This window comes from Solea solea, chromosome 20 (assembly GCF_958295425.1).
Source record: "Solea solea chromosome 20, fSolSol10.1, whole genome shotgun sequence".
NCBI lineage: Eukaryota > Metazoa > Chordata > Actinopteri > Pleuronectiformes > Soleidae > Solea > Solea solea.
The window spans coordinates 9585134-9609703 of record NC_081153.1 but is presented as its reverse complement, the minus strand read 5'-3'; the positions used below and the strand labels follow the sequence as shown (position 1 = coordinate 9609703).

The 24570-nt window shown below is 39.5% G+C and overlaps 1 protein-coding gene across 5 annotated transcripts in view; it reads left to right on the top strand.

Moving 5' to 3' along the window:
- The window catches only part of col11a2 (collagen, type XI, alpha 2), a 43363-nt gene that overhangs the window by 6220 nt on the left and 12573 nt on the right, over positions 1–24570 (top strand). The window contains exons 2-24 of one of the 5 annotated variants that reach the window (XM_058618278.1): positions 6448–6609; positions 8237–8447; positions 8586–8748; positions 9234–9356; positions 13096–14166; positions 15426–15545; positions 16840–17055; positions 18102–18155; positions 18880–18921; positions 19132–19194; positions 19304–19378; positions 19601–19687; positions 20062–20118; positions 20278–20331; positions 20497–20550; positions 20807–20860; positions 21726–21779; positions 21874–21927; positions 22031–22075; positions 22724–22777; positions 23798–23842; positions 23947–24000; positions 24116–24160. In XM_058618278.1, the coding sequence (XP_058474261.1) occupies positions 6448–6609; positions 8237–8447; positions 8586–8748; positions 9234–9356; positions 13096–14166; positions 15426–15545; positions 16840–17055; positions 18102–18155; positions 18880–18921; positions 19132–19194; positions 19304–19378; positions 19601–19687; positions 20062–20118; positions 20278–20331; positions 20497–20550; positions 20807–20860; positions 21726–21779; positions 21874–21927; positions 22031–22075; positions 22724–22777; positions 23798–23842; positions 23947–24000; positions 24116–24160 (2957 nt within the window). Of the gene's footprint in view, positions 1–6447; positions 6610–8236; positions 8448–8585; positions 8749–9233; positions 9357–10988; positions 11103–13095; positions 14167–15425; positions 15546–16839; positions 17056–18101; positions 18156–18879; positions 18922–19131; positions 19195–19303; positions 19379–19600; positions 19688–20061; positions 20119–20277; positions 20332–20496; positions 20551–20806; positions 20861–21725; positions 21780–21873; positions 21928–22030; positions 22076–22723; positions 22778–23797; positions 23843–23946; positions 24001–24115; positions 24161–24570 lie in introns of all 5 variants that reach the window. The other 4 variants (XM_058618280.1, XM_058618279.1, XM_058618281.1 and 1 more) reach the window with 4 other exon arrangements.

The following is a 24570-nucleotide window of genomic DNA, read 5'->3' as shown; positions in this document are numbered from 1 at the left end:
TGAACATGTCTGATAAAAAAAAAAAAAAGATAATGTGGGATCTGACAAAATTGGTTACTGTGGATGAACAGCTGTTTTCATGTGGATCCATGTGGATGTTCATGTGGATCCATGAACATGTCCCTGGTCATCACTGCTGCTGATAATGCTGCTGTTAGGTTGTACAGGCAATGAATTACATGGAGTTTAAATGTAAAGTGCATTATAACTTACTTAATTTCAAAATGTGTCTTTAGGTCTCTTAGGTGTTTCCAAGAAGATTTTCACATGTGAAAATCCTAATCCTTTTCTGTAGCTTTTCAAACGATCTGGTGTCGCTGACTTATGGCTGTCATCAAGGTTCAGGTTCATCCATGTACTTCCTGTTTCTTTAGTTTGTTCTATACATGGTGCAACAGCGACATGATAAACTACATCATAATTTTATGTTGTATAAATAATGTAACATCTACCAACCTCTCCTTTTTTTTTTTTTTACAACAGAGGGCCTCAGAATGTATTTTCTGTCTGTGTACTCAAGGCATTATAAATAAGTCGTAACTACAGAGCTCCATGTTTGAAATTATAACCTGCAGTGGTTCTTCTGGCCACTGTGGTCAGACTGGGCGGATAAAGACGCAGCTGCTGATCGAGGAACAAGTTTAGTTCATGCTCTCTGGTCACTTTGGAAATTTGATTTTTATTTGGCTTTTTGTGAATTATTAAGTGCTTCTGGAAAGAAAAAATGGCAGGAGACATTGATGTACACTTGTGTGTGTGTGTGTTGATCTGAGGTTAATATTGCACGTCCCTCTCGCTCTGTGTGTCTAACAAGGTTGTCGTTGTGTAAAGGTGAGAGGTGAGGGGTCAACATGTCAGCTGGAGTGTGTGTCTGGTATTTGGCACAGCTGTATCAGACACACACACATGGACATACACATACACACTTGTTACACAGAGCCTCTAAGTCAAGAATTCAAGGAGAAGAAATAAAGGTTAATTTAGACCTGAGCTACCGCAACTGCCCCGCCTCTGACCCAAAGCATTCTGGGATAGACTTTATAAGATGGATAGATATACGTACTTTATAGTATGCGACATCTCATGAAGGAGTCACTTTTTCCTTTTTAAATGATTAGTTTCATTAATCAGAGAACAATTTAGTTTGGGAAACAATTAATCATTGAATAAAAGATTAAACATGGAATTTAAGGATCAGTTTTACTTCCTCACAGAATAAATGATGATAATAGCTAAATTTCTTCAGTGTGTTTCTGTTATAACCTGTGTTATAACACATGTGTGTGCTTGTGCTTGTATTTGTTGCCTCTTTAGGACCTTTTCTTTCCTAAACACTGACCTTGTCAGGACCTGTGTGTGTGTGTTTGACTCCGGTAACAAAGCTACTGTATTTAAACCTGTTGTGGCTCCATCTAGTGGCAGATGAGGGACATAACAATCCAGACACCTCATGTTTTAGTGTGACATGAGAATCACACACATGTTTTCTATCAGGTGGTCCTGAGCCAGTGGTCTGTGTGTTTGGTCAGTTGCGGTTGGTTCTGTGGAGCTGAGTGGGTTAAGAAGCGAACAGTGACAGGATTGTTTCAGTTTTCACAAAGAAGAAAAAATGCACCCACACCATAGTACAGTGGTTCATTATTCACCACAGTTTATCGTCATTGTGTGTTGTTTGTGGTTATATGTGTTACATCAAATGAAGGACTGAAAAGTTAAAGGATCAGTGTGTAAAATGTTGGTGAAATTATTTTCAGTCGGCAGAAATTGAAGGTAAAATAATCATACCTACATTTTTACATACTTACAAGCGTAATCACCTGATTGTATGAAATGTTTCTCATTTCTTACCTCACAATGAGCCTGTTTTATTTATATCAGGGTTATTTCGGACCACCATGTTTTTCCAGTCGCCTACAATGGACAAACTAAACATCTTTTAAGTTTTCAATTCTAACTGATATTCAGCTTTAACATGGAACATGTACACACTGTTACTTATAATTGAAGAGAAATGATTTGGGTTTGAGTAAATCAAGTTCTTGCCATCAGATTTCACAGAAATAGACAATTGCTGATAATGTGCAACATCATAGATCATGAACTGCACATACACAACTGAACTCCAGCTTCTGTGTATCCCATCCCATACTTCACCCCTCCCACAGTCCCACACCCACCATCCAAGACTTCATTTCATTCTCCCTGCAAAATATTACACATAAAAAACACAGATGATACAGAGTGATCACTATACACAGGCAGAAAGGAAACAATCAAAGAAAGAACATACAGTCACAATGTTATGTTGTAATAAAGTTAGATTAACTGACAGTCGATGAACAGACAGGTGTTTGTCTTTTCTTCAGCCAGTGTCAGTGTCAGAGGTTTTAACTGTAGGAGCTTCTGTAATCTTGAGGCTGTGACATCCCCCACGTGCCACAGAGCCTGTTTCCTGTCTTAATGACAGCAGCGCTTACTTGAAAAGGCCGCCGCCATCTGTGAGTGCTTATGTTCAGAGAGACCAAGCGATCGAGAAGACTGTGCCCCGCCACAGTCTGTTTTCCCACCTTGTCTAGTTTCATATTTTTAACTGCTCGTCTCGTGAGGTGTATGGCTGTACATTATCCTGCTAGGGGCTGTGTGTGTGTTATTTTTGTGGGTGTGTTTTTGTCGTGATTGTGGTCCTCCAGGCAGGAAGGGCCTCGGCTGCAGATGTGAGTCGCTCGGGCAGCAGAGAACAGAGTGCCACATTGTGCTGGGACGTACTGGGGGTGCTCAGGCTGCAATCTGATCCAGTATCCTGCCATCATATAACCACGCTGTCTACTGTCACTGCCTGACCCCCCCACCCCACCCAAAACACACACACACACACACACACACTCACACATCTCTCCTCTACCTGAACCCCTCTCTCTTCTCCCTCTTTCCAGCACTTTGCAAAAATATAAAAGTATTTTTGAAGAATTTAATGTCTGTCGAGACCTTGCAAGTCATAATAAGTTTCACAAAAAACCTTGAACTTCCATGACAAAACAAGGGAAGGCTTATTAGAACTTTTTCTCCACATGAGGGGCACGGGGGGCGCTGGTGCCAATGCCAGCTGACATAGGGCGAAAGGCGGGGAACATCCTGGTCACAGAGAGAAACAACCATCCACAAAGATAAACTATATAACAGCCCACAACATGACTCAGCTCAGCTATGCTGTTGCTGATTTTTATTTATAATTTTAAAGTCTGTTCATAAATATATATGATTTTTGGATTGTATCAGATTTGTTCAGTTTCTGTTTTAGATGTTTTCATGTAGAATCACAATGCTGCTCAATCTAAACCCCATTTCCTTCCAGGACATGTCGCCTCTGTCTTTCCCTCGTCCTCCTTTTCATCTTCTTCGTCCTCTTTCTCTCTCTGTTGTAGAGTGATGTGGTGGAAACACAGTGATGGTGTCATATTAACGCACCATTTGCTCTGTCTGGGTAAATATTACCATGTGTGGGCCCGTTTGGTCATTCTGGGTGTCACCTAAACAAAATTGCCAAAAAAAAACACAAGGAAGCTTCACATTAGAGGCCGAATATGTGAACGCACCAAAAATGACTTTATAAAGGAGCATTGTAGTGTATTTAAATTATGAAAGGACATGAGTGTTTGACTGTGGATCAGTTTGTCTGATAATAAGCCACAGATTTTTTAGGGAGGATGGATCAATACCACGTTTTCTTTTCTTTTTCGAATATCCAATCCAGTGATAAATATCAGATGTAAAGCTGCAGTAGGCAGGATCACTTGAGAAAAGTTTGATTGTTCAGTCTCATTTGAAGGAGGGCCTGAGTCCCTCCCACCTTCATTTACTACAGGTGACAAAGGCTCCGCCCATATTGAAGTGATTTATTGCGGGGGGTTTTAATCTGACACCTTTTCCTTTTTTATTTTACGGTGCAACATAAACAGTTGTTGCCAATATTAGAATAACAACATTTCCTCTGAGGGGACATTTTTATGCCGATGCTAATAGAACAGCCAATAGGAGGCGCCCTCTCTCATTCTCTAAACTGCTCTGTTATTGGGCCAGAGGTCCTCAAGGCCAGAAGCGGAGTGTAGAGCAGCAGAAGTCCACTTCTGTCTCCGATCACTTGGTTTACATTATGATGAAACATTTTTATGAGACACCTCTCACTCCCCCGTGTTCCAGTTGGTCACATATTTATCAAAAGTGGTAAAGATATCCCTCTTGCACCACTCTGGTTATTTCCCCTGCAGTTACATGCTCTACTGTGCTTATCAAACATGCTGAGCTCGGCAAAATTACAGCATTTCTGTTTAAATGAGAAGCTTTCAAATGTGTCACTTTATAGTTCTCATCCAGGGAGGGCTGGGTCTTAATCTTTTCATCGGCGCTGTAGTTTGTAACCTGAGCTATGAATCACTGCCATCATGCACAAGTTTATTATGAGAAGTTCCACAGCAGGAATGAATTTAAGTGAATTTAATTGGCTGTTAACAGCAAACTTAGCTCTCTGGTGCACCTCAAACACAGGAAGACTGAGGGAGGATGTGTGAGTGTTGGAAAATTGGGCGATGATGAAGGCCCATCAAGATGTTTGAACCATCTCTGGTTGACTTAACATATCCAGCTTGAATTAGACAATCATTTGCATAACATGACAAGATTTTAAAGCAAGAAGTGTTTTCTCAGTAAACTCACAAAAATGTTACTGAATTGACACTGAACAATGAGAGGCAGGAGGCAGAATACACTCTGCACTGGTCAGCAGTCCATCACCGCACCAACACAACAGAGACACACAACCATTCACACACTCACATTCACACGTTCAGTCAGTTGAGAGTCTCTAATTAACCTAACCTCAATCTGCATGTCTCTGGACTGTGGGAGGAAGCTGGTGTATGCAGAGTAAACCCACACACAGACACACACAGACAGTGAGACTTCACACGGAGAGGCCCTCGGTCAAAGTGGGATTCAAACCAAGAACCTTGTTGCTGTGTGGGACCATGCAACCACCCATTATCTCACTCAGCACAACGTGTGACACTTTAAAAACAGCACAGAGACTTACTGAGCCTAAACTTTGACCTTTGCCACAGCAGTGTGCTGCATTCTGTAACCACCATATTAATCCAAAATGGAATCTTGTAACCAGACAGTACAAATTAGTTTCATGTTATATAAAAGCTCTGGTGGTGAAATTAATCCTGACCAAAATGTTGGAAGCAAATGTTTTAAAAACAGAATTTACTCCTATATTTTACTCCCTAATTGTTCTTTTCATTTAAAATGTCTGTGATTTTTGAGTGTTTTTTATATGAGCCCGTACAGGTTTCTATAATGCACTTACTCTTTACTTTAATTTACTTTAATTTGACTTAATTTCCATGTCATTTGATGTTAACTGCAAATTATATGAACTATGAACTCTTTTTTTTCGTCCTCTTCGTCTGTTGTATCGCTGCTCTTCACTTCTATAACTTCTTATTGGTTCTCCTCGGATCTGAGCTATCTACAACATAATCTTTCAACTAAACTCATCACTGACTCCAGAGGTTCCATCATTGGGCATCTCACCTGATAATCAAAAGTCTCCGTAACAAAGTACATGGAGGGAATCCATCTCCAGTAATTAGAGAATAAAGAAACCTCAGAGCAGACTGAGGCTGGAGGAGGAACACAATTGTTGACCTGAGTGCGTGAAACTAGACGCATGATGTGAGAGACATGTGTCGCAGTGTCCATATCTGTAGATACCGTGTAAATACGGTGTGTTTGGATTCCTGCTTTTGTGTGTGTGTGTCAGGTTAAACTGTGAAATGATCGCGTGCCTTCAAACATTCGCCCACCTCAGCACTATCATGTCAACGGCCACTTGTTTCAGCAGCTTGATAAATGTGAGCAGAAAAGCGTCCACTGTCTGGGCTCCAATTCAAACTGAGACTTACTGTACCTGCACTGTTGCAGCTCATATGTGGCTTGGCCTGACGCCCGCTCGCTCTGGCACAGTGCTGCTTTCTTAGACCATACCTAAATGTACAGTGTAGCCATTGTGGACATCATCCATCATACCTGCTTCATGTCACTTCAGTGCTGAGAACATTTAAGGTAAATATTTTGTAAAGTTTGGTCATTTGCAGCAACAAAGGATATGACTGAAGTGCAAGATATTCAGGATCATAGATGATCGGTTGTTGCAGTTCAATGAATTACTTATTTTCTTCACATTTCTTCTGACAAATATAAACTGTCACAGAGCAAAATACTCTGTCCATTAAAGCAGGACTCACACTGAGATATTGTACCTCAGGTTTCCATCATTTAAATGCATATAAATGTGCATACTTTACAATATTTCACTTGCATCTCATTTATCCTAATCATTTCCTTGTTTTAGATAAATATCTCCTCTCTTGCCTCCCGTCTCTTCAGACCCAGTGGATGTGTTGCGGGCTCTTCAGGTTCCGTCTCTCCCTGAGGGCGTGAAGAAAGTTCCCGGCTTCTGCACATCCCGCCGCTCCAGCAGCCCCGATCATGCTTACCGCATCTCCAAGAAGGCCCAGATCTCTGCCCCCACCAAGCAGCTCTTCTCAGGTACGTTTCAACTGGACCTGACATCCCGCTCATTTAGCTTTTGGAGAGATTTGTTCTTTAATTTTCCATAAGTTATTATAAAGTGTAATCAAACTAGTGATTTGTTATTGCACTCATAACTGCTGTAGATCTGATAAGAGACCAATTGGTTTTGTTTTGTTCATTTGGCCTAGAGCCATCAATCATGTTTTAGATTCATAATTTAAAATGAGTAAACAAGGAAAACAAACAGTGGGATATATACATCCTTCATTCTACAGCATATTCAATTATTTTTTTTAACTCTTTAGTATTAACCTGCAAGGATCATATTTCATTTTTCCCCACAAATTATTAACGTAGGTCATAGCCAAGACTTTTATTTTGGTGAAATTTTATATATTGTGTGTGAAACCAGAATTTCTGGTTTTGGTATTCTCTTGGTATTAGTTTTGTTATTCTCTTAGCACTGTGCAGTTGTATCCATAGCAACAGTACTATCTGCTTTATAAGCTATGATGTAACTTAAAAAGTTTTTTTAGGATGGACACGTTCATACATTGCATCAACAGCCTTAATAAAAGTACTTAATATCTAATGATTATGATTAATTCCATAGTGCAGAAACATATAATTATGACTACAGGTTTCTGTTTATGTTTGGGTGTATTTTAAACGGAGCTCTCTGGAGTTAAGTGAAGCTTGTGGGTGCTATGCTAGATAGATTGTGGATATAAAGTATAATTATGTGTGTTGCGCAGCAGCAGCAGAGTTAAACTATGGGAGAGCCATAACAAATTAAGTTTACGATACTGTGTGCGACACCCTTGTGTGAGGTGAGAAATGAGAACATAGCACTTATGTGGTTGAGAAGAAATCCTCAAAAGTCAAAGCTGATTTTTAGCTCATTTTCTGAGGTTAGTCTTCCCTCTATAGCTGTGCCCACCTGTTATTATGTGTCTGTATACCAGCTTCCCAGGACACTATAGTCTAGATATCCTATAATCACTTAATCCTGACACTGATCTCTCACTTTAAACACTTTACAGAAGTGTGACTTGTTTGAATTGTACCAGTGAGGGAAAAGACTGTTAAAATAGTAAAATAATAACCTTGTAAAATCTACACCTGCATCACTATATGGTGTCTTATATACTGTACAGACACCATAATACAGTATGTCCACTGCTTTGTTTCAGGGTGAGACAGTCTTTTCTGAATGGAAACTGAAGTTTATGTTGCTTTGCAAAGCTCACGCTCCCCACACCAAAGTCCACAGACAAAAATCACTGATTTTACATCATGGCATAGAGGATATGTTGATTCACAGCTTATTTTCTGACTATGGTGGATGTAATCATTCAGATTTACCACAGTGACTCAAACCTAATAAGCAAGGCAGCTGTAGAGCAGCAGTTCTTGTGTAAAACTATCACTTTAATAACATCACCAGTGACATTTTTTTTTTAATTTTTGTCATGTTCTCCTTCACCTGCCACCACTTGTTAACATGTCCTGTCTTCACCTTCACCATCGATCTTTTGCTTCCCTGATTTCCACTGATAAATAAATGTTCTGGAGGAAGCACCCTCCTCCTTTTTCTGAAACTGACAGAGATTGTCTCTCTCGCTCCTCATCCACACCACAGGTCGTTTCCCAGAGAATTTCTCCCTCATGGCTCTGGTTAAGGCCCAGGCAGGTCTGCAGACCTTCCTCCTCTCCATCTACAGTGAGCAGGGCATCCAGCAGCTGGGCATTGAACTGGGACGCTCACCTGTTTTCCTGTACGAGGATCAGAACGGCAAACCAGCTCCCGAGGACTACCCACTGTTCAAAGGCGTCAACCTGGCTGATGGCAAGTCAGTAACCAGCGACAACCAGTTTGTGACTGGTTGAGATAACACATTTTGGGGTCAAGGTTGTTTTGACATTTTTAAATGAGGTCTGTGGTCACTTTATACATTTATTCGCCTTCGCTTCCTCCTCCCTGTCTCTAGGTGGCATCGCATCGCCTTCTCTGTTTCCAAGAAAAACGTGACACTGCTGCTCGACTGCAAGAAGAAGATGACTCGCCCTCTTCCCCGAGGCAACAACGCTGTAGTCGACACCAACGGCATAACAGTGTTCGGAGCCCGTCTGCTTGATGAGGAGGTTTTCCAGGTGAGGAATTTGAAGAACAGAACAACCACATGACAAACTGTGGCGTGAAAACTGAAGAGTTGAAGTGTTCGTACCTTCTGCTCAGCGGCGTCTCAAGCCACTTTGATGGCTCCAGACAAAAGGGACCTGAGGAGATCTGCATCAAAAAGATTCTACCTTATATTTTTCTCTTTTCTGCCTCTTGCATTTGCATTCTTATTTGTCTCCCTAAAGAAGAAGTGTGCTTCATAGTACACATGATTTTTGTACATTGACGTTATGAAGCAGAAAGCTACAAGGACAGGGTAAAAAAAACTGCTCAAAGTAATAATCACCTCTCAGCTCATGGCCCCAGCCAGTTGCATGCTCTGCCCACCCTGTTGTGGGGCTCCTGCCTCTGCTGTAGATGTCTGCCACTTCAAAATATCAGCTCTGTTATGTATGATTTCCCACTCAGCACCAGAATAATTCAGCACCAGAACAACCTGATGTTGTTTCTTTCACAGGGAGATATCCAGCAACTGCTGATCGCCTCCAACCCCCAGGCTGCTTATGACTTCTGTGAACACTACAGCCCAGACTGTGACTCCCCTCTGCCCAAGACCCAGGCTCAGGACCCCAACACATACGTGAGTAACCTCACCACAACACGAGTTCATACACAGACGTACAAAATACAATATGTTACGATACAACTTTATTATCAGTTTTCACTGAAATTAATTAAATACAGACTGTCGGCATATGCTAACTCAGGTGTAGACTCATGTGCAGCTCCAGTAAAGCAGACACAAACTGAATCAGTGGACTTTATTTTCCTTTTCTGTGGCACTTTTGGCAAACATTTGTACGACTAATAATTTTGTTGTTGTTTTTAAATGGTCATGATATCAAGAAAATATATCGAGAATGGACATTACAGAATAGATTTATGTCCTTTAAATGATCACAATACCTTTAAAACTTAAAATTATTTTTAATGATTTTGTGGATAGTCACAGTTGTCTTTGAGGATAAAGGTCCTTTATATTGCCATGTTTGCTTCAGATTTGTATCCCAAAAAGTTTATTCAAGCAAGGATAGTGTAACTTACATGAGTATGATTTCTATGTATTTTAAAAAAAATGGCAATGAAAGGCCACATTAATCACAGGAAGGTCCACGGGTTCAGTTTTTTAACAAACGTCATCTATAGTCATCAAAGTGCTGCTCTCCCTCTCTGTCTTCCTCGAACATCCCCATCATCAGCAACAGTTTGTATCCATCCACTTTCCTCCTCAGTCTGTGTGTCCCTCGGGTAATATCCTCCTATAACTACACTTTTACAGACAAACATTATTTCAATTACCATCACATAAGCCTGAATTGTAAATAGCAGTGGATTAGTTGTTTTTTTCTGCTCTCCTGCAATGGAACACAGAAAGGTAGGGGAAAGCGGATGATACAAGCCAACATCAGTGTCCTACCCGATTCTTCCCAAGGATGGAAGAAAGAGAATTTGTTCATTGCATAAAACTCATAAATTCTGATTGGTTTTCTGGTTTTAAATTGAGAAATATAATGAGATATTGGCATGAAGATGGCTGAAGGTGGAGCCTCTTTGCTTACTGAGACTGGTTTATGCACATTATGTGTATTATAAGCTTTGCAAGCTCTCTCTCATTCCCGTTTTCTCTCAGTAGTGGCATTTGGAAGTTGCAACACTAACAGTTACAGCAGCGAGTGATTCTCATCAGCATTCATTCATTCATTCATTCAAAGTACATGATCTCTGTTTCAATGATCATGTCAGAGTTTCAGTCCATACAAATTGTCAAGATGCTGCACAGAGATCCATCACCTTGCGTCCCAAACCCTGTCATGTTGATGCTGTTGAGATGATTCCTTTCTGAATGAATATAAATCAGTGTGGTTTTATTCATTAGCTTTATCCTTTTACTTTATGCTTACTTTTCTCATTCATCAAGGTTGTCTGTGTGTGGACATTTAAACATTTAAATAACAACACATTTTAACCAGCAGCACAGACTCCTTCTAATGAATGGAAAACAAATAAAACCTTTGCATTTTGTCACCCTCTTGCTGCTTTGCCCTACATTCACCCCTTCTCTTCTTGACCTGAATTCATCCCCCTGTGGCCTCTGTCACTCTCCTCCCCTCCCCTTTCAATATTCCCCCTCTGCCTCTTCTTCTCTCTGCCAAACCATGACTCCTTCCATCCTTCCTATCTTTCAATTCCTCCATCCCTCCACCTCTCTCAGTACTTTGATGAGGAGCAGGATGACCTTGAATACCCCTATAATTATGAGGAAACAACTGGCGTTCCCTCCCCTTCTGCGTCCCCCTCTCCCCAACCTGGGGCCCCCAATCTGCAGGTAAAGAGGGAAGAGAGAAAGGGAAAACACGAGCTGGGTTTTTTTTGGAGGAATGGAGAATGAGAGAGAGAGAGAGAGAGAGAGGTATCACAGCAATAACTTAATTTACACTTTAGACATAAAATTTGATTGTCAACTAAATTTACATTGCATATTTTTTCCAATATGTGTGTGAAAGCCACATATTCCTCTCTCATCCCTCATCACTCCATATCTCCCTCATTTTAATCACCATTTCTTTAATCCACATTGGTCCACTGTGTTTCCTACACCTCCGTCACACAGGATTAACTGTGCTCCTTGTGATTTTTGTCATTTACATGTTGTCCACTGTGTGTATGTGTGTTCAGATGTGGCCAAGTGGGGGCACTAGGGTGGGTGTAGGTGCAGCTGTGGTGACACACAAACATGCACATTTATTTTTCTTCCCACATTCCGATCAACTCAGTTTCCCAATATTTATTCTTACTTTATGTGTCAAATCAGAAATAGGACATTTTCTACCAAAAGTATGTGTATGTGCAGGTACTGAGTGGAATAGCCAATAGGAAATATCTGAATTATCTGAAATACCCTGAAGTCTGCTGTCATGACTGAAAACAGAGTGCAGAGGAGGAGCAAAAAGTCTTCACTTGATTAACCTTACAACAGCAGATGATTATGAAATTATTGACCACTAACGTCAAAAGTATTCTCCCTACTCCAGCTTTAATATCAACATCATAATTAAAATGATGATTCAGTACAGAGAATATGCAAATACACGTGAGCATGGGAAACATTTAACAAAGTGCAAATTAGCCTCTCTTTTTTTTCATTTTTCTTTTTTAATCTTGTTTTAATTTACACTTTTAGTCACATGAACACCAAACAACATAATTCACCAAACACTCACACTCACTGCATGGTCATTTATAACAGATGCCAAACTTTTGGTTTCATAAAACCACAGATACATTTGTGATACTTTCTGACCAGGGCATGTGTCTTGTTTTGTTACTTGCATGTTTTCCTAAATGTCTCGGAGAACGTCTCCGCATGCGTCACCAGTTTTCCTGTCAACATGCGAATATCACTGCACATGTTTTTGTGTTGGTAAATGCATTCATGGTTGTGCATCTGACCTTTGTATGGCATATGTGACATACATTTATATACACATTCTGTCTCCTTAGTGAGGAGTTCCTCTTCATTTATATCTTATATGTTTTGTATCTATATTACTTGTCTGTTTCCCTTCAAACTATGTTATAAGGGTGCTGTTTTTTGTTTGCACGTATTTTCACTGTATGCAGTATGCATTGTAACTATTATCAAGAACAGTTATTATTCCCTTTGTGATTTTATGTGACTAACTTGCATTTGCAAACAAGCCTGGCCTCTCTTATGCATGGCTTAATAACTGCAAACATCCTCATGTCTTGTACTTGGAGCGATCACTACATTATCAACTGTGTGTTTGTTCATCTGTATAGTGTGTGTGTGTGTGTGTGTGCGTGTGTGTGAGTTCAGCACCAGCTTCACCTGACCAGTCACACCCTCAGTGCCTCTGCCAAACCACAGCCTCCAGTTCTACTTAGCACAAAGATGCTGCTTTGTCATTTAATAGTGGGAATGGCATTACTGGAGAGATCAGCAATACTCCAAATTATGTGATCTTAAATATGTATACATTTTATTTTGAATTATACTTGCACAAGTATTTTTGGTGGTATTTTTGTAAAAGCTACATTAATCATTTGCTGTATCCAGTAATGCCTGTACAGTCTCAGATAATCATCCAAGCCTTGGCCATCTTTATGTCATTGTTTCTCAAAACATCCACTCTTGTCTTTCTCTCTCCTTCTGTCCATCCCTTGTTTGTGCTTCTCATCCCCCTCCCAACCCCTCTGTGTATATCTATGTTTCCCTCCACTCTCTCTCTCTGTCTTTGTCAATATGCACTTTAACATACTAAACAACATGTCAACCGATCAATAATCATGGATATTAGAAGAAGCCACTCAATGGAAAAGCTGCCCCCACTAAAGCCACACCTGTCAAACCTAAATCCACTCCACCTAGGCCGGCCAAGACTGGATCGTACAAACTTGTGGTCAAGCCACCAATGCCTACCAAAGCCTCAAAGTCCACCGCAGCTAAGTTATCTAAAACAAAGCCCACTGCAGTAGAGATCCTCTTGTCGAAGATCAAACCAACTGCAGCAGCTAAATCCAAGGCCCCAGCTAAGAATGGTAATGGTAAAGCAGCTGCTGAGAAGAAAGCTAACGTTTCCGCTAAAGCCAATGGCAATGGAAAAGCTAATGGCAATGGCAATGGCAAAGCTGAAGCTAAACCTACAGCTCAGGTCAAGGTTAATGGCAATGCCAAGGTTGTCATTGAGAAGAAGCTTATTAGTATTGGAAAATCCTCAGCAGAAAAGAAAGCCAATGGAAATGGAAAAGCAACTGCTGTGTCTAAGACTAAAGGAAATGGAAATGGAAAAGCCACAGCTGAGAAGAAAGCTAATGGGGAGATTAAAGTTAACGGCAAAGCTGACAAAGGCAACGGAAAGGTTATCTCTGTGGTAGAGAAGAAAGGCATTAGTAATGGTGCTGCAAATCAGGCAAAAACTGAAACCACTCCTAAATCAAAGACTGAGACCGTTTTCAAGGTAGAAAAGATAGAAAAGACTGTGGTCAGTGCAACCAAAGCAGCTGCCAAAGCAGGGGCTACCAAAGCACCTAAACCCACAAAGGCATCAAAACCTGAACCCACAAAAGCGGCAAAGGCTGTGGCTACCAAAGCTCAAGCAGCGAAGGTTAAAACAGTGGTCACAAAAGTCCCTCTGGTCAAATCCACAACAAGCAAAGTTGTGAAAAATGTGGTCGAAAAGTTTACCATCACTAAGAAGGCAGCCACGAGTCCTGCCCCTGTCCGACCCACTCCACCCAGACCCACGAAATCCAAGGTGATGTTGGACATTAATGTCAAATCCCAGCACAAACCCTTCCCACCATTTGGCAAGTCGGTGCTGAGTGGAACCGTCGTCCCAGCGAAGAAAATTACCAACGGTTATCAACAGGTACATCAGGAGGGCTCATATTTGAGTCAGAATGTCCGGATCAGTATGTCCCATCAGTTCCATCTGGTTTCCAGCTCTTTCCACCATCGAATGTCTGCAACAATGTTTGTGTAGAAGTCATTGTTTTTAATTTCATTTCATTAATAATTTGAAGGGGGATCTTTTGATGAAAACTATAGTTTGGTCTTTCAAACTGTGGCCGGTGGTGCACATTTTTGATGCAGTTCCTCAGTGGTGGACAATCTGGTCTTCAGAATGGAGGCTGATTCATACCAAGCTGGACAACTTCTCCTCTGTTCATATATCATATGATCTTCATGATCACTCCAACTGCTCCATATGATATGATACAGCAGCATGGCTAATTGTACAGTTTTGCTGTTCTTTATTTCACTTCACATTCCTACTTCAAGCTGATGAAACTGGATCTCCAAACCAGAATTCCATACTCCCATTGTGCTCCATCTTTCTTTTTGGGGCAAGAACCAGTCAAAGGAATGAGCATGGACTGCTATGGCACAGAAATGCAAATACTATCACATTGTACACATGTGCGAAACAACAGCACTCCCCTGTCACTCTGTCATTGTCTCTCTCTTTGTTTTATTTTTATTTTTAAGTACCTGTGTTTTCTCTCTGACACCTGTCACCCTGTTGTATTTATGCTTCAAATATGAAAAGAAATCAGCCTCACAGAAACTAATAATTAACTTCAGTTTATAACAGTATATACTGATCTTTTAAATGAATGAACAGAATTAGGTTCTGTGAGGCTGTTGATTTGGGTTGTTTGTCTGTTTCCTGGTCTTGGGTGAAACTAGACATCCCAAAACATCATGTCATGATGTAATGGTTTTAACCTTAAAGGGATGGATAGAGACTTATATAAAAGCCAACTTCACCCTTCCATTATTCTTGGCCTTTTTAAGAAATGATTCAACAACACAGAAAAGAAATCTCAGTGATGTGTATGTAATCTTAACGACTCCCTAAATCTTGCATAAGGTAGTGAGATTTATAGTCTCAGAGATTCTGTAACTGAAATTTCTTTTCTTTTAAAATGGATCTTTGCAACTTTAAAAATGTGAGTTGCCAGTCAACGTCTTTCTGCGTCTGGCAACCACAGTTTTACAAAGTGTTCCATTTTCTTCTTTTAACTCGTCATTGCCCACAAGCAGACTTTGAACTAACCACACTCTTCCAATCAAATCTGCTTACTTCCTCCCTGCTCCCCACTTCCTGTCAACTTGACCAATCAGGATGTAGACACTGAATATACCGAGGCTGGCCACACCGCTACAGAGACTGATTATTACTATGAGGAGACGGTCCCACTGCCAGAGGGTGAGGTGATTGGACATGAAGAGATCCCTGTGCAGGTAAAAAGAAAATTACACACTGAGCAGTGACACAGGTGACATAGTCAGAGAAGACCAACAGTTATATGTATGTGGTGGTGAGCCCAGTCTTTGCTTTCACCAAGTAGTCTTAGTTCTGTCTCTGTTCTAAACACACATCACTGTTTTGTTGGCACCGACGCCACATGACAAGATGAACCCTCTATCAAAAGAGAATGCACCACATTCATCTGCATTTACAACACTGTCAAACATTTTTATGTGGCCCCCCCTTTTTTTCCTAACAACAAGATTCTTCTTTTGTTCGTATGGCCAGATCCTGAGTTTGGATCTGTTCATAAGAACAAAAATCTTGAGAGAAAGGGGTGAATTCACATGGGAATATTTGATGTACAGTTTTAACCACGGCAACAACTGTAGGTGAATGTAATGCACTGTCATTTGAGAATAACAATGTAAATAAATGAACTGGAGCATAAAGAACTGGATTCTCACAATTCTGATTCAACTCACAGTTCACTTATTTTGGCAATAACATGTATTGTCATAATCACCATTTAAAGTACATTAGCTGACTTTGATGACTGGTTTTGTTTCCACTACTATGGAGTCATAACATGTATTGTATGCCACTCAGGCCTTATGGTGCATTTCAGTAACAAATATACTCATTATTTATTTATTATTGGTTGATCCACATGTTTTTGTGTATTATTGTTGTTCCATAAGAGATTACTGCACAGTGTAATTCCGCTGGATTCAATCATTCTTAACCATGGTAAGTAAATTAGCAATAACATAGTCTTTGCTTTGCATAGCTTAGATCATAGCAGCAGCTTGTTTTCACTAAGTGTTTCATGTCGGCTGTGTGCTTTGAAAACCCAATTTTTACAGCACTGGCAGATTTGGAGAAACTATTTAGTTACAGGTCATTACACACAAGCTGATGGTGATATACTTTGATGGAAACACATACAATTATCAGCTCAACTAAAGATGGTTATAAGAATAAGATGTGAAGTCAGAGGATAGAACTGCTTTACCTTTTACTGATATTACAGTAAAAGGGACTAATGTAGTCTCCTCAGTTTGTTAGATGTCTTTTTGTTTTTTGTCCGTATATCATTGTTTATTTTTTCTAAGGTAAGACTCACTTCTATCTACATATCTCTTCCACTCCCCACATTTATTTCTCTATACTTTACTAACACTTTCTCTTCATACATACTTCACCCTCCTCCTTCCTCCCTTTCCTTGATTCATCCTCTCTTCACCCTCCATCCACACCATCGCGCCTTTGATATACCCAAAACAGCCCCAGGTGGAGCCACATTTAGTGGGAGAGGAGGTAGATGCCACCAAGGCTGGCGGTGCAGGAGAGGAGGTCTTCACTGAGGAGTATGTGACCGGGGACGTGGGCCTCAAGGAATACGACTATTCCTACAGGGACTACAGTGAGCCATTAGTGGAGACTGGAGAGATCGATGCCCACATGGGCCCTGCCCTGTCCGCTGTGACAGATGAGGGAGGCGTAAGTTGTTTTTGCTTTAGAGGCAAAAAAAAAACAATCAATCAATTTCAACCAACTTTGAGTCCCACTCAACTCAAAATGTTTGAGTTTGCCATCCTTTAAATATATTTTGAGATCAACATTAAATAGAGTAATATATTTATTACTTTTTGCACTTTTTAATATTCTTTTTAAGCTCCGGGACCAGTTCACCTTCTTACTCATGGTGGCTAATTTAAACATACATTGGCCAATTCCACCTAATTTTTAGTTGGGCTGCAACATTTGTAATAATCAAATTAGCAATTTAAGTGTTTTTCTTTAATAAATGATATTCTAATTCTTCTACAAAAAAAAAATACATACAAATTTTAAAATATCTTCAGTCTGTGGAAAAACAAGACATTTGGTTTAGGAAACAAAGCAATTAACTAATGCAGCTGTATTCGTTTCATTGATTTATGAATTTGATTTATGTATTATTTGATTTGGTTTAGTTTACCAACCATTGTAAGATGTAAATTACATCAGCTTGGCCACCATGCAAGTATAGCTTCAAATTCACTCCAGGCAAACTCAATCAATCACAGAGAAAGCTGTATTTGAATGCTTTTCAAATACAGCTTGGTTGAAATTGGTTTTATTATTTATGTTGTATAACACAGGAGTTATTACCATGGTACAAGCTACTTACACTGCATAAAGAGGTTTTATGAAGCGCACCAGGCCACTGCTTGCTGCATCTTGTAAGTAAGAGATAAGCGGCATCATTGTAGATACCGCTTCATTTCGAGCTGCTGAGCTCAGATGATTTTCTTTATTCATGCAGAAAAAAAATGAATCAACCAAAAGTATGGGGAACTAAACCTCATGCTTTTATCACAAGAAAACAGGTTTTTAATTTTTATAATTTTGTTTTTTACACTGACATAAAAGTGTCTTTGTAAGCGTGTGTTGTCTGCCATGTGCAGTTCTGTGACTGACTGTCATCGTAGTTGTACAGTGGGAGTGTGTACATGCCTCTGTACTGACTGTGCTGTGTTGTTGGCCACGTGTGTTTTCCTCAGGCTGCCATCAGAGGCCAGAAAGGAGAGAAAGGTGACCCTGCTGTCTTGGAGCCTGTAAGTTACTTATTGTCTTTAAGGTGTTTGTACCTGAGTAGGTGTAGATTTGTTCTGTGACCTCTGCAGCCTCCTGGTGACCTTTCTTTATTTTCCAAATCAAAGGCAATCACAATATCATTTAGCTGTGTTCATTTCTGCATTAAAATTAATCATTCAAAATGTGCAGTAATATGCAGGACAGAATCCAGTCACAGGGTATATGAGGGTTTTAAAAATGTCAGACTGTCAATCACCTAAAATAACTAATAGTACATCCCAGTTGCAATGAGTCAGAACTGGGAATGAATTCACACCTGAATTATGTGCATGGGTTTTCACAGAACACAGATTAACAACTTCTAAATCAGTGGTTAATGTTGTCATTAGCTTAAGTTAGTTAGGTTTTCTGACTAGCCAATTTTAGCAAGCCTTACTGATTTGTTTGATTAACACATTTTGCTGTATTTTAAGCATAAGAACACCATTACAGCATATCCGAAGTTGAAATGTATTAGATTGGACACAAAACATGCAGTCACATTTCTAGGAGGTGCTAATTTATTTTATTTTATTTTATTTTATTTTATTTAACTTGGAGAGGAACAGGGCTGTCAAGAATGTTTTTTCGTCCTTCACAAAGCAGTAAAACTAACTTAATCTAAAAATGGACTAACACCATAATATTGTGTTGTCTGTTTCCCTCCTGCATTGCATTTTTAACATCATGTTGACTTTTTTCCAGGGTATGCTGATTGAAGGACCTCCAGGACCTGAGGGACCTGCTGTAAGTAGATGTTGGCTCCATACTACTGAATCATTGCTCTTTAGTTTGTTGTCCTCATTTGGCTTTGGATTATTTACAGTACTAGAGTTATTTGCATTTTGCCAGTCCTACGTTAGGTTAACCTTGTTTGTGGAGTGTAATGTTCTTATGAAAAAAAACGTATGAAACCAAATGAACTGCACCTGATATTGAGTCCCTGACCTCTTTTAGGGTCCCACCGGCCCCCCTGGCTCTTCAGGACCTCCAGGGTCTGTTGGTGACCCAGGCGAGAGAGTGAGTATGAGAGGGTGATTGTTTGAATGTGTGCAGACAATTCTGATCAGAGCACATATGTTTTGAATATGAAAAAAAATCACATATTACATCTGTTTCCTTGATTCAGGGACCTTCTGGTAAACCTGGTCTACCTGGAGCTGATGGCATCCCTGGACCTCCTGGAAGCTCAATCATGTTGCCCGTGAGTGACTCCTGAACAGTTCGTTTTGATTTATTTTGTTTTGGCAGCTATATATGTATATATATATATTTACATATATATAGTATATATACATATATACGTACATATATAGTGATACAAAATCTGGAATCTTTTCAGTAATGCTCTGATATGCACTGAAATGGTTTGATGCAGTTTTTTGTGTTTTTACGCTGAATTGACCTTTTCTGTTTCTTTTCACAGTTCCGTTTTGGTCAGAGTGGAGGAGATAAGGGTCCTGTTGTTTCTGCACAGGAAGCTCATGCAGCAGCCATATTGTCTCAGGCCAGGGTCAGTCATCACTTTGAATCATCCTTTCCACTGTGTTGGAAACATTCCTTTTTCCAGATGTTGTCTTCATACATTTGCTAAATATGCTGGTGACCTAACTGCACACCGTACAATGTGGTGCAAAATTGAAAAGTTTAAATATAATTCTTTACATGAATATAGTGACATTATTAAGAGAACTATCATCTGCTCTGTCAAGTGAAAAAAACAAAACGAAATGTCACACTCACCAAAACAGAAATGAGCTCCATGTTAGACAAACCCAGCAGAATGCTTTTAGACATTTACAATATGTGCTCATCCAAAGACATCTACGAAAAGTGAGCAACCATGTTCCTCCATGATAATTGATTATGAGGTGTTGCTGTCTATAGATGGCTCTGAAGGGACCTCCTGGACCAATGGGATTCACCGGACGTCCTGGACCCCTGGTATGTTACCTGTCCTCACCTGTTCACATCAAGTTTGTTGTTGGTATTGCAAACAGTTTTTCTCCTTAGGCCTTTTGTGGTTAAATCTCTTTTGTTTTCTAATGTAAGGGTGAGTAGTTTTAGTGATGGTGGTGATGATAATGATGGTGTCTGTTTCAGGGAAGTCCTGGAAGTACTGGTCTAAAGGGAGAAAGTGGAGACCCTGGTCCTCAGGTAAAACACTATCTGAAATCAGAGTCATGTAATTTTTAAAAACCCACCCTTTTACATAAGTATTGTTTATGATATTACAGAACTTGCACCACACTCATTTTACTGTATATAAATCTGCTTGTGAGACAGGCATTAATCACTGTGATTAATCAATTTATGTGACAGGGCCCCAGGGGAACCCAGGGATTGATGGGACCTCCAGGCAAAGCAGGAAGAAGAGTGAGTATAAAAAAAGGAGATTTCTCAAAGCGTACCTGTTTAAAGGAGGCACCTACTGGTCAAAATAAATTTTTGCCCCTTTTAAATATTTATGACAAAAGTTTTTTGTCAGAAAGTCTTAAGAAGGGTGTTGACAACTCAGATGTTATCTTAGAATCCATTTTAAATTCTTGCCATTCAAGCACACCCTGTCAAAAACTGTATTTCAAATAGAGGGGCGTTTGAGCTTTTTCTCCCTCTGCTCATATCCTAACAGGGCCGTGCTGGAGCTGATGGTGCCAGAGGAATGCCTGGAGAGATTGGATCTAAGGTAAACTCTTGCGTTAGTCTGATTTTTCCACATATGAAGAATTAAATGTTTGTACACACTGTAGTTGGCATTTTTTTTTTCTGGCTGTTTTAACTAGCATTTTAAGATACAGTATCAATATTGATACCTGGACTGATTCCAGAAACTGATCCCTAAATTATTCTTTTTTTCTTTGCCAATTCTATTAAATATGTTTTAACAAAAAAAATGACATTATACATTATGTTAAATTACTTTAGTTTTAGCTGCCTGGTCATCTTCTTACTGTCTTTCTGCTCTCACATTGATTATGTGCACTTTATATCTTTTTGACATCTTTGTTCATTAAACAATATCCAGCCTCTCAAAACAAAACACAGACACACTCACACACATGTTCAGCCCTGTCTTTTTCTTCTTGTTTGAGGAACAAGCTCCAATCTAACTCTACACGTAACTTCCTGCACGTCTTCAGACAGCCAATCATGAGTCAGATTTCGGTCAAACAGATACACAACACATAAGAAAACAGATGTAGACAAACGTTAGCCAAAGGCCTATTGTGATGAAGAACATTAATAGCTGTTTTATAAAACAATGGAATGGATCACAAATTTAAGTAGCAAAATTCCAGAATATGGTGGCAACAGCATGTAGTAGCACTCAGTTACCTCCAGTTTTGTGATTATTCTTGGGAACAGCAAGTAAGTTTTGACCAGGCAGATTGGGTTTATAGGGAGAAGGTGGTTGGCAATGTAAAGTGCGTTAGCTTTAAAATTTACAATTAATATTTTAAACTGATTTCTGATTGCTTTAATGAATGCAGACGTTTATGTGATGATACAATAGCACCTTATATATCCGTGTGTTTGTGCGTGTCTCTCAGGGTGATCGTGGTTTTGATGGTCTTCCTGGTTTGCCTGGAGACAAAGGACACAGGGTGAGTCATCACCAAGATGATCTTACTACCACTTCTTCATCACACAGCAAACAGTTCTAGTGCTAAACAGTTTTTTGGTTCCTCATTTCTTCAGGGCGACCCTGGACCAATGGGACCCCTAGGATCCCAAGGAGAGGACGGAGAGAGGGTATGAAGCTATGAGAAGACAATAAACAGAAATATGTTGCTTTATATCCTTTCATTATCAGCATCGTTTGTCCTTGACGTGTTGTTTTCTGTGTGTTTTCCAGGGAGACGATGGAGACATTGGACCCAGGGGTCTCCCAGGTGAACCAGTGAGTGTTTCCATAACTCAGCTGATTATAATCCTGAATTTTATTTAACCCTATCCCTCCATTCCCTTCACTGATGTTGTTTCTGACCATAGCAGTAAAACTATGTGATTATGCATGCAGTCAGGTACTTGACCTCATATGTACAGTATATATAGCTGCTGACCTTTGATCTCCCATTACGGTTTATCTACATTTAGATTATAGTTTTATATTAGAATCCAGTGTGTGAATAAGTCATTCATGACTATTGTTTGTTCACCAGTGGTGGAGGAAGCACTCAAACCTTTTACTTTAAGTTTTAGAATTAAAGGTACTTGCTGAGTATCTTCATGCAACAGTCTACATTTTACATCATTAACTTACTGTATATTTTGTACATTTTGTACTAAATATTTGCATTATCATATTAATTATATCATATAAATCATTTTTTTATTTACTATTATTACCATCCGTGACACAGTCATGCCATCATGGAAAAATAACCAAGAGGACTGATTATCTTTAAATATTTTCTAATAGTACTATTGGTAGTTAGTCTTACAAATTAAAATTATACATTCTGGGTGGTTGATGTTAGACCCCGCCTTCTTCAACATGAGCTTTCATTGATAACTAATGTGTCCTCACGTGTTTGTGTGTGTTTAGGGACCTCGTGGTTTGCTCGGACCCAAAGGTCCTCCTGGAATCTCTGGACCTCCTGTGAGTATAAACAGTCAGAAACTACATTGTTGTTGTTGCCGCCGCTGCTGCTGTTTATGCATCAGTTTTTCTTTTTTTTCTTCTTCTTCTTTTTAAAAAAAAATCCCTCTGTGACCACTGAACGCCCGCAGCGCCTCCCGAAACAGCCTGTGACCTGAACACACATGGGAATGTCCAGTCATCTAAAAAAACCCAAAAAAAACCATGTAGCATTCCCACGGTTACTTCAAAACAACACCACTGTCACCGTCTCCACAGTGTCCTTTTGACATTCATGCATTATATTTATGGCAATAGAGTTGGTTGAAGAGGTGAATTAAAAAAAAATGTATGACTCCACCATTGCATTATTACCTACCCGTCAAAATCTGCATCTGCATCAAACACTGTAGCTTAAAGTGTGTTATGACTCCAGACCAGTATTTACTCTTTTTTTTATCACAAAATTGTAGCAGCACAATTCAAGAGATGTCACTGATTTATTAAATGAAATGAAATGATTTATCAAACATCTTTTTCACAAAACAGTTATAGGAATCTCCCCTGAGTTCTCCTTTAAACGTTTTTTTTTATTTTTTTGCTTAAACTTGTCATTATGATGGTAAAAATGATTAGCTTTATTTATGGTTTTTACAATTTTCTCTTGCCTGTTGCAACTGGGACTTGCAGACGTTCAAAACACTGCATTCATCTACATACAGGGATGTTTATTAACACACAACACATCAACAGCTCTGAGGAAAATTATCTGTGGTCTTACATGTGTCTTCACGTCAGTGGAATCACACGGGACACAAACGTTATCTTTGGCCCTTTGAAGGTGTTTAAGTGTCTGCAGAATCTCCACTCGTGTTTTATTATATCAATTATAAATGTTGTCATTGTTTAGCACTTGGTACTGTATAAATAGAATTATGTATAACTATTGATACTTTAAAGAAAAGGCTGCACTTCAATGACGTTCTGTTAGTACTGGTGACTGTGTGACATGACAGTGTTGTTGTGATTTTTTCTTCTCAGGGTGTACGAGGAAATGACGGGCCCCACGGTCCCAAAGGAAACTTGGTCAGTGTCAATTTAACCTGCAATATCCACCATAATAACCCTGTACCTCTGTATCAGAAGATAATTAGTAGCACCACATAATGAGCGATTCTCTCTTCCTCAAGGGTCCTCAAGGTGAACCAGGACCTCCAGGTCAGCAGGGAACTCCAGGAACTCAGGTGAGACACTGGTCATACTTATTATAGTAACCTGTGTACAAAGACAAAAGGAGACAGTGATACACTAAGCCTGTATCAGATGTTTATTTAATGCATTTGTTTATCTGTTTTGCAGGGAATGTCAGGACCTCAGGGAGCCACAGGACCACCAGGAGAGAAAGTAAGAAAGTCGCTAAAGAACTGCATAGTTAGAGAGTAGTTAATTTTGTAGTATTTATTCCAGTGGTTTGTAAATTATGATCAGATGCAGTTGGATGATTTAATTTGACTCAGTATAACTTCACAATTGATTAATATTTTGGATTTCACTACATAATGGGATAAGGAGCATCACTGCTCGATGAATATTCAGACTGATTTTTAAAATTAAAATTCAGTGAGATTCTACTAGACATTACCATGTAATTATGGCAGGTGAAGAAATGCTGAGAATATTTCTTTCTTTCTGTCACATAAAATCTAAAGGAAAAAAGCAGTGTTCGTATTTTCAACTCACTTGATCTTAAATAATATGAAGAATTATTACATATCTGATCACTGATGCATCAGAATCTGAATCAGAATCAGAAT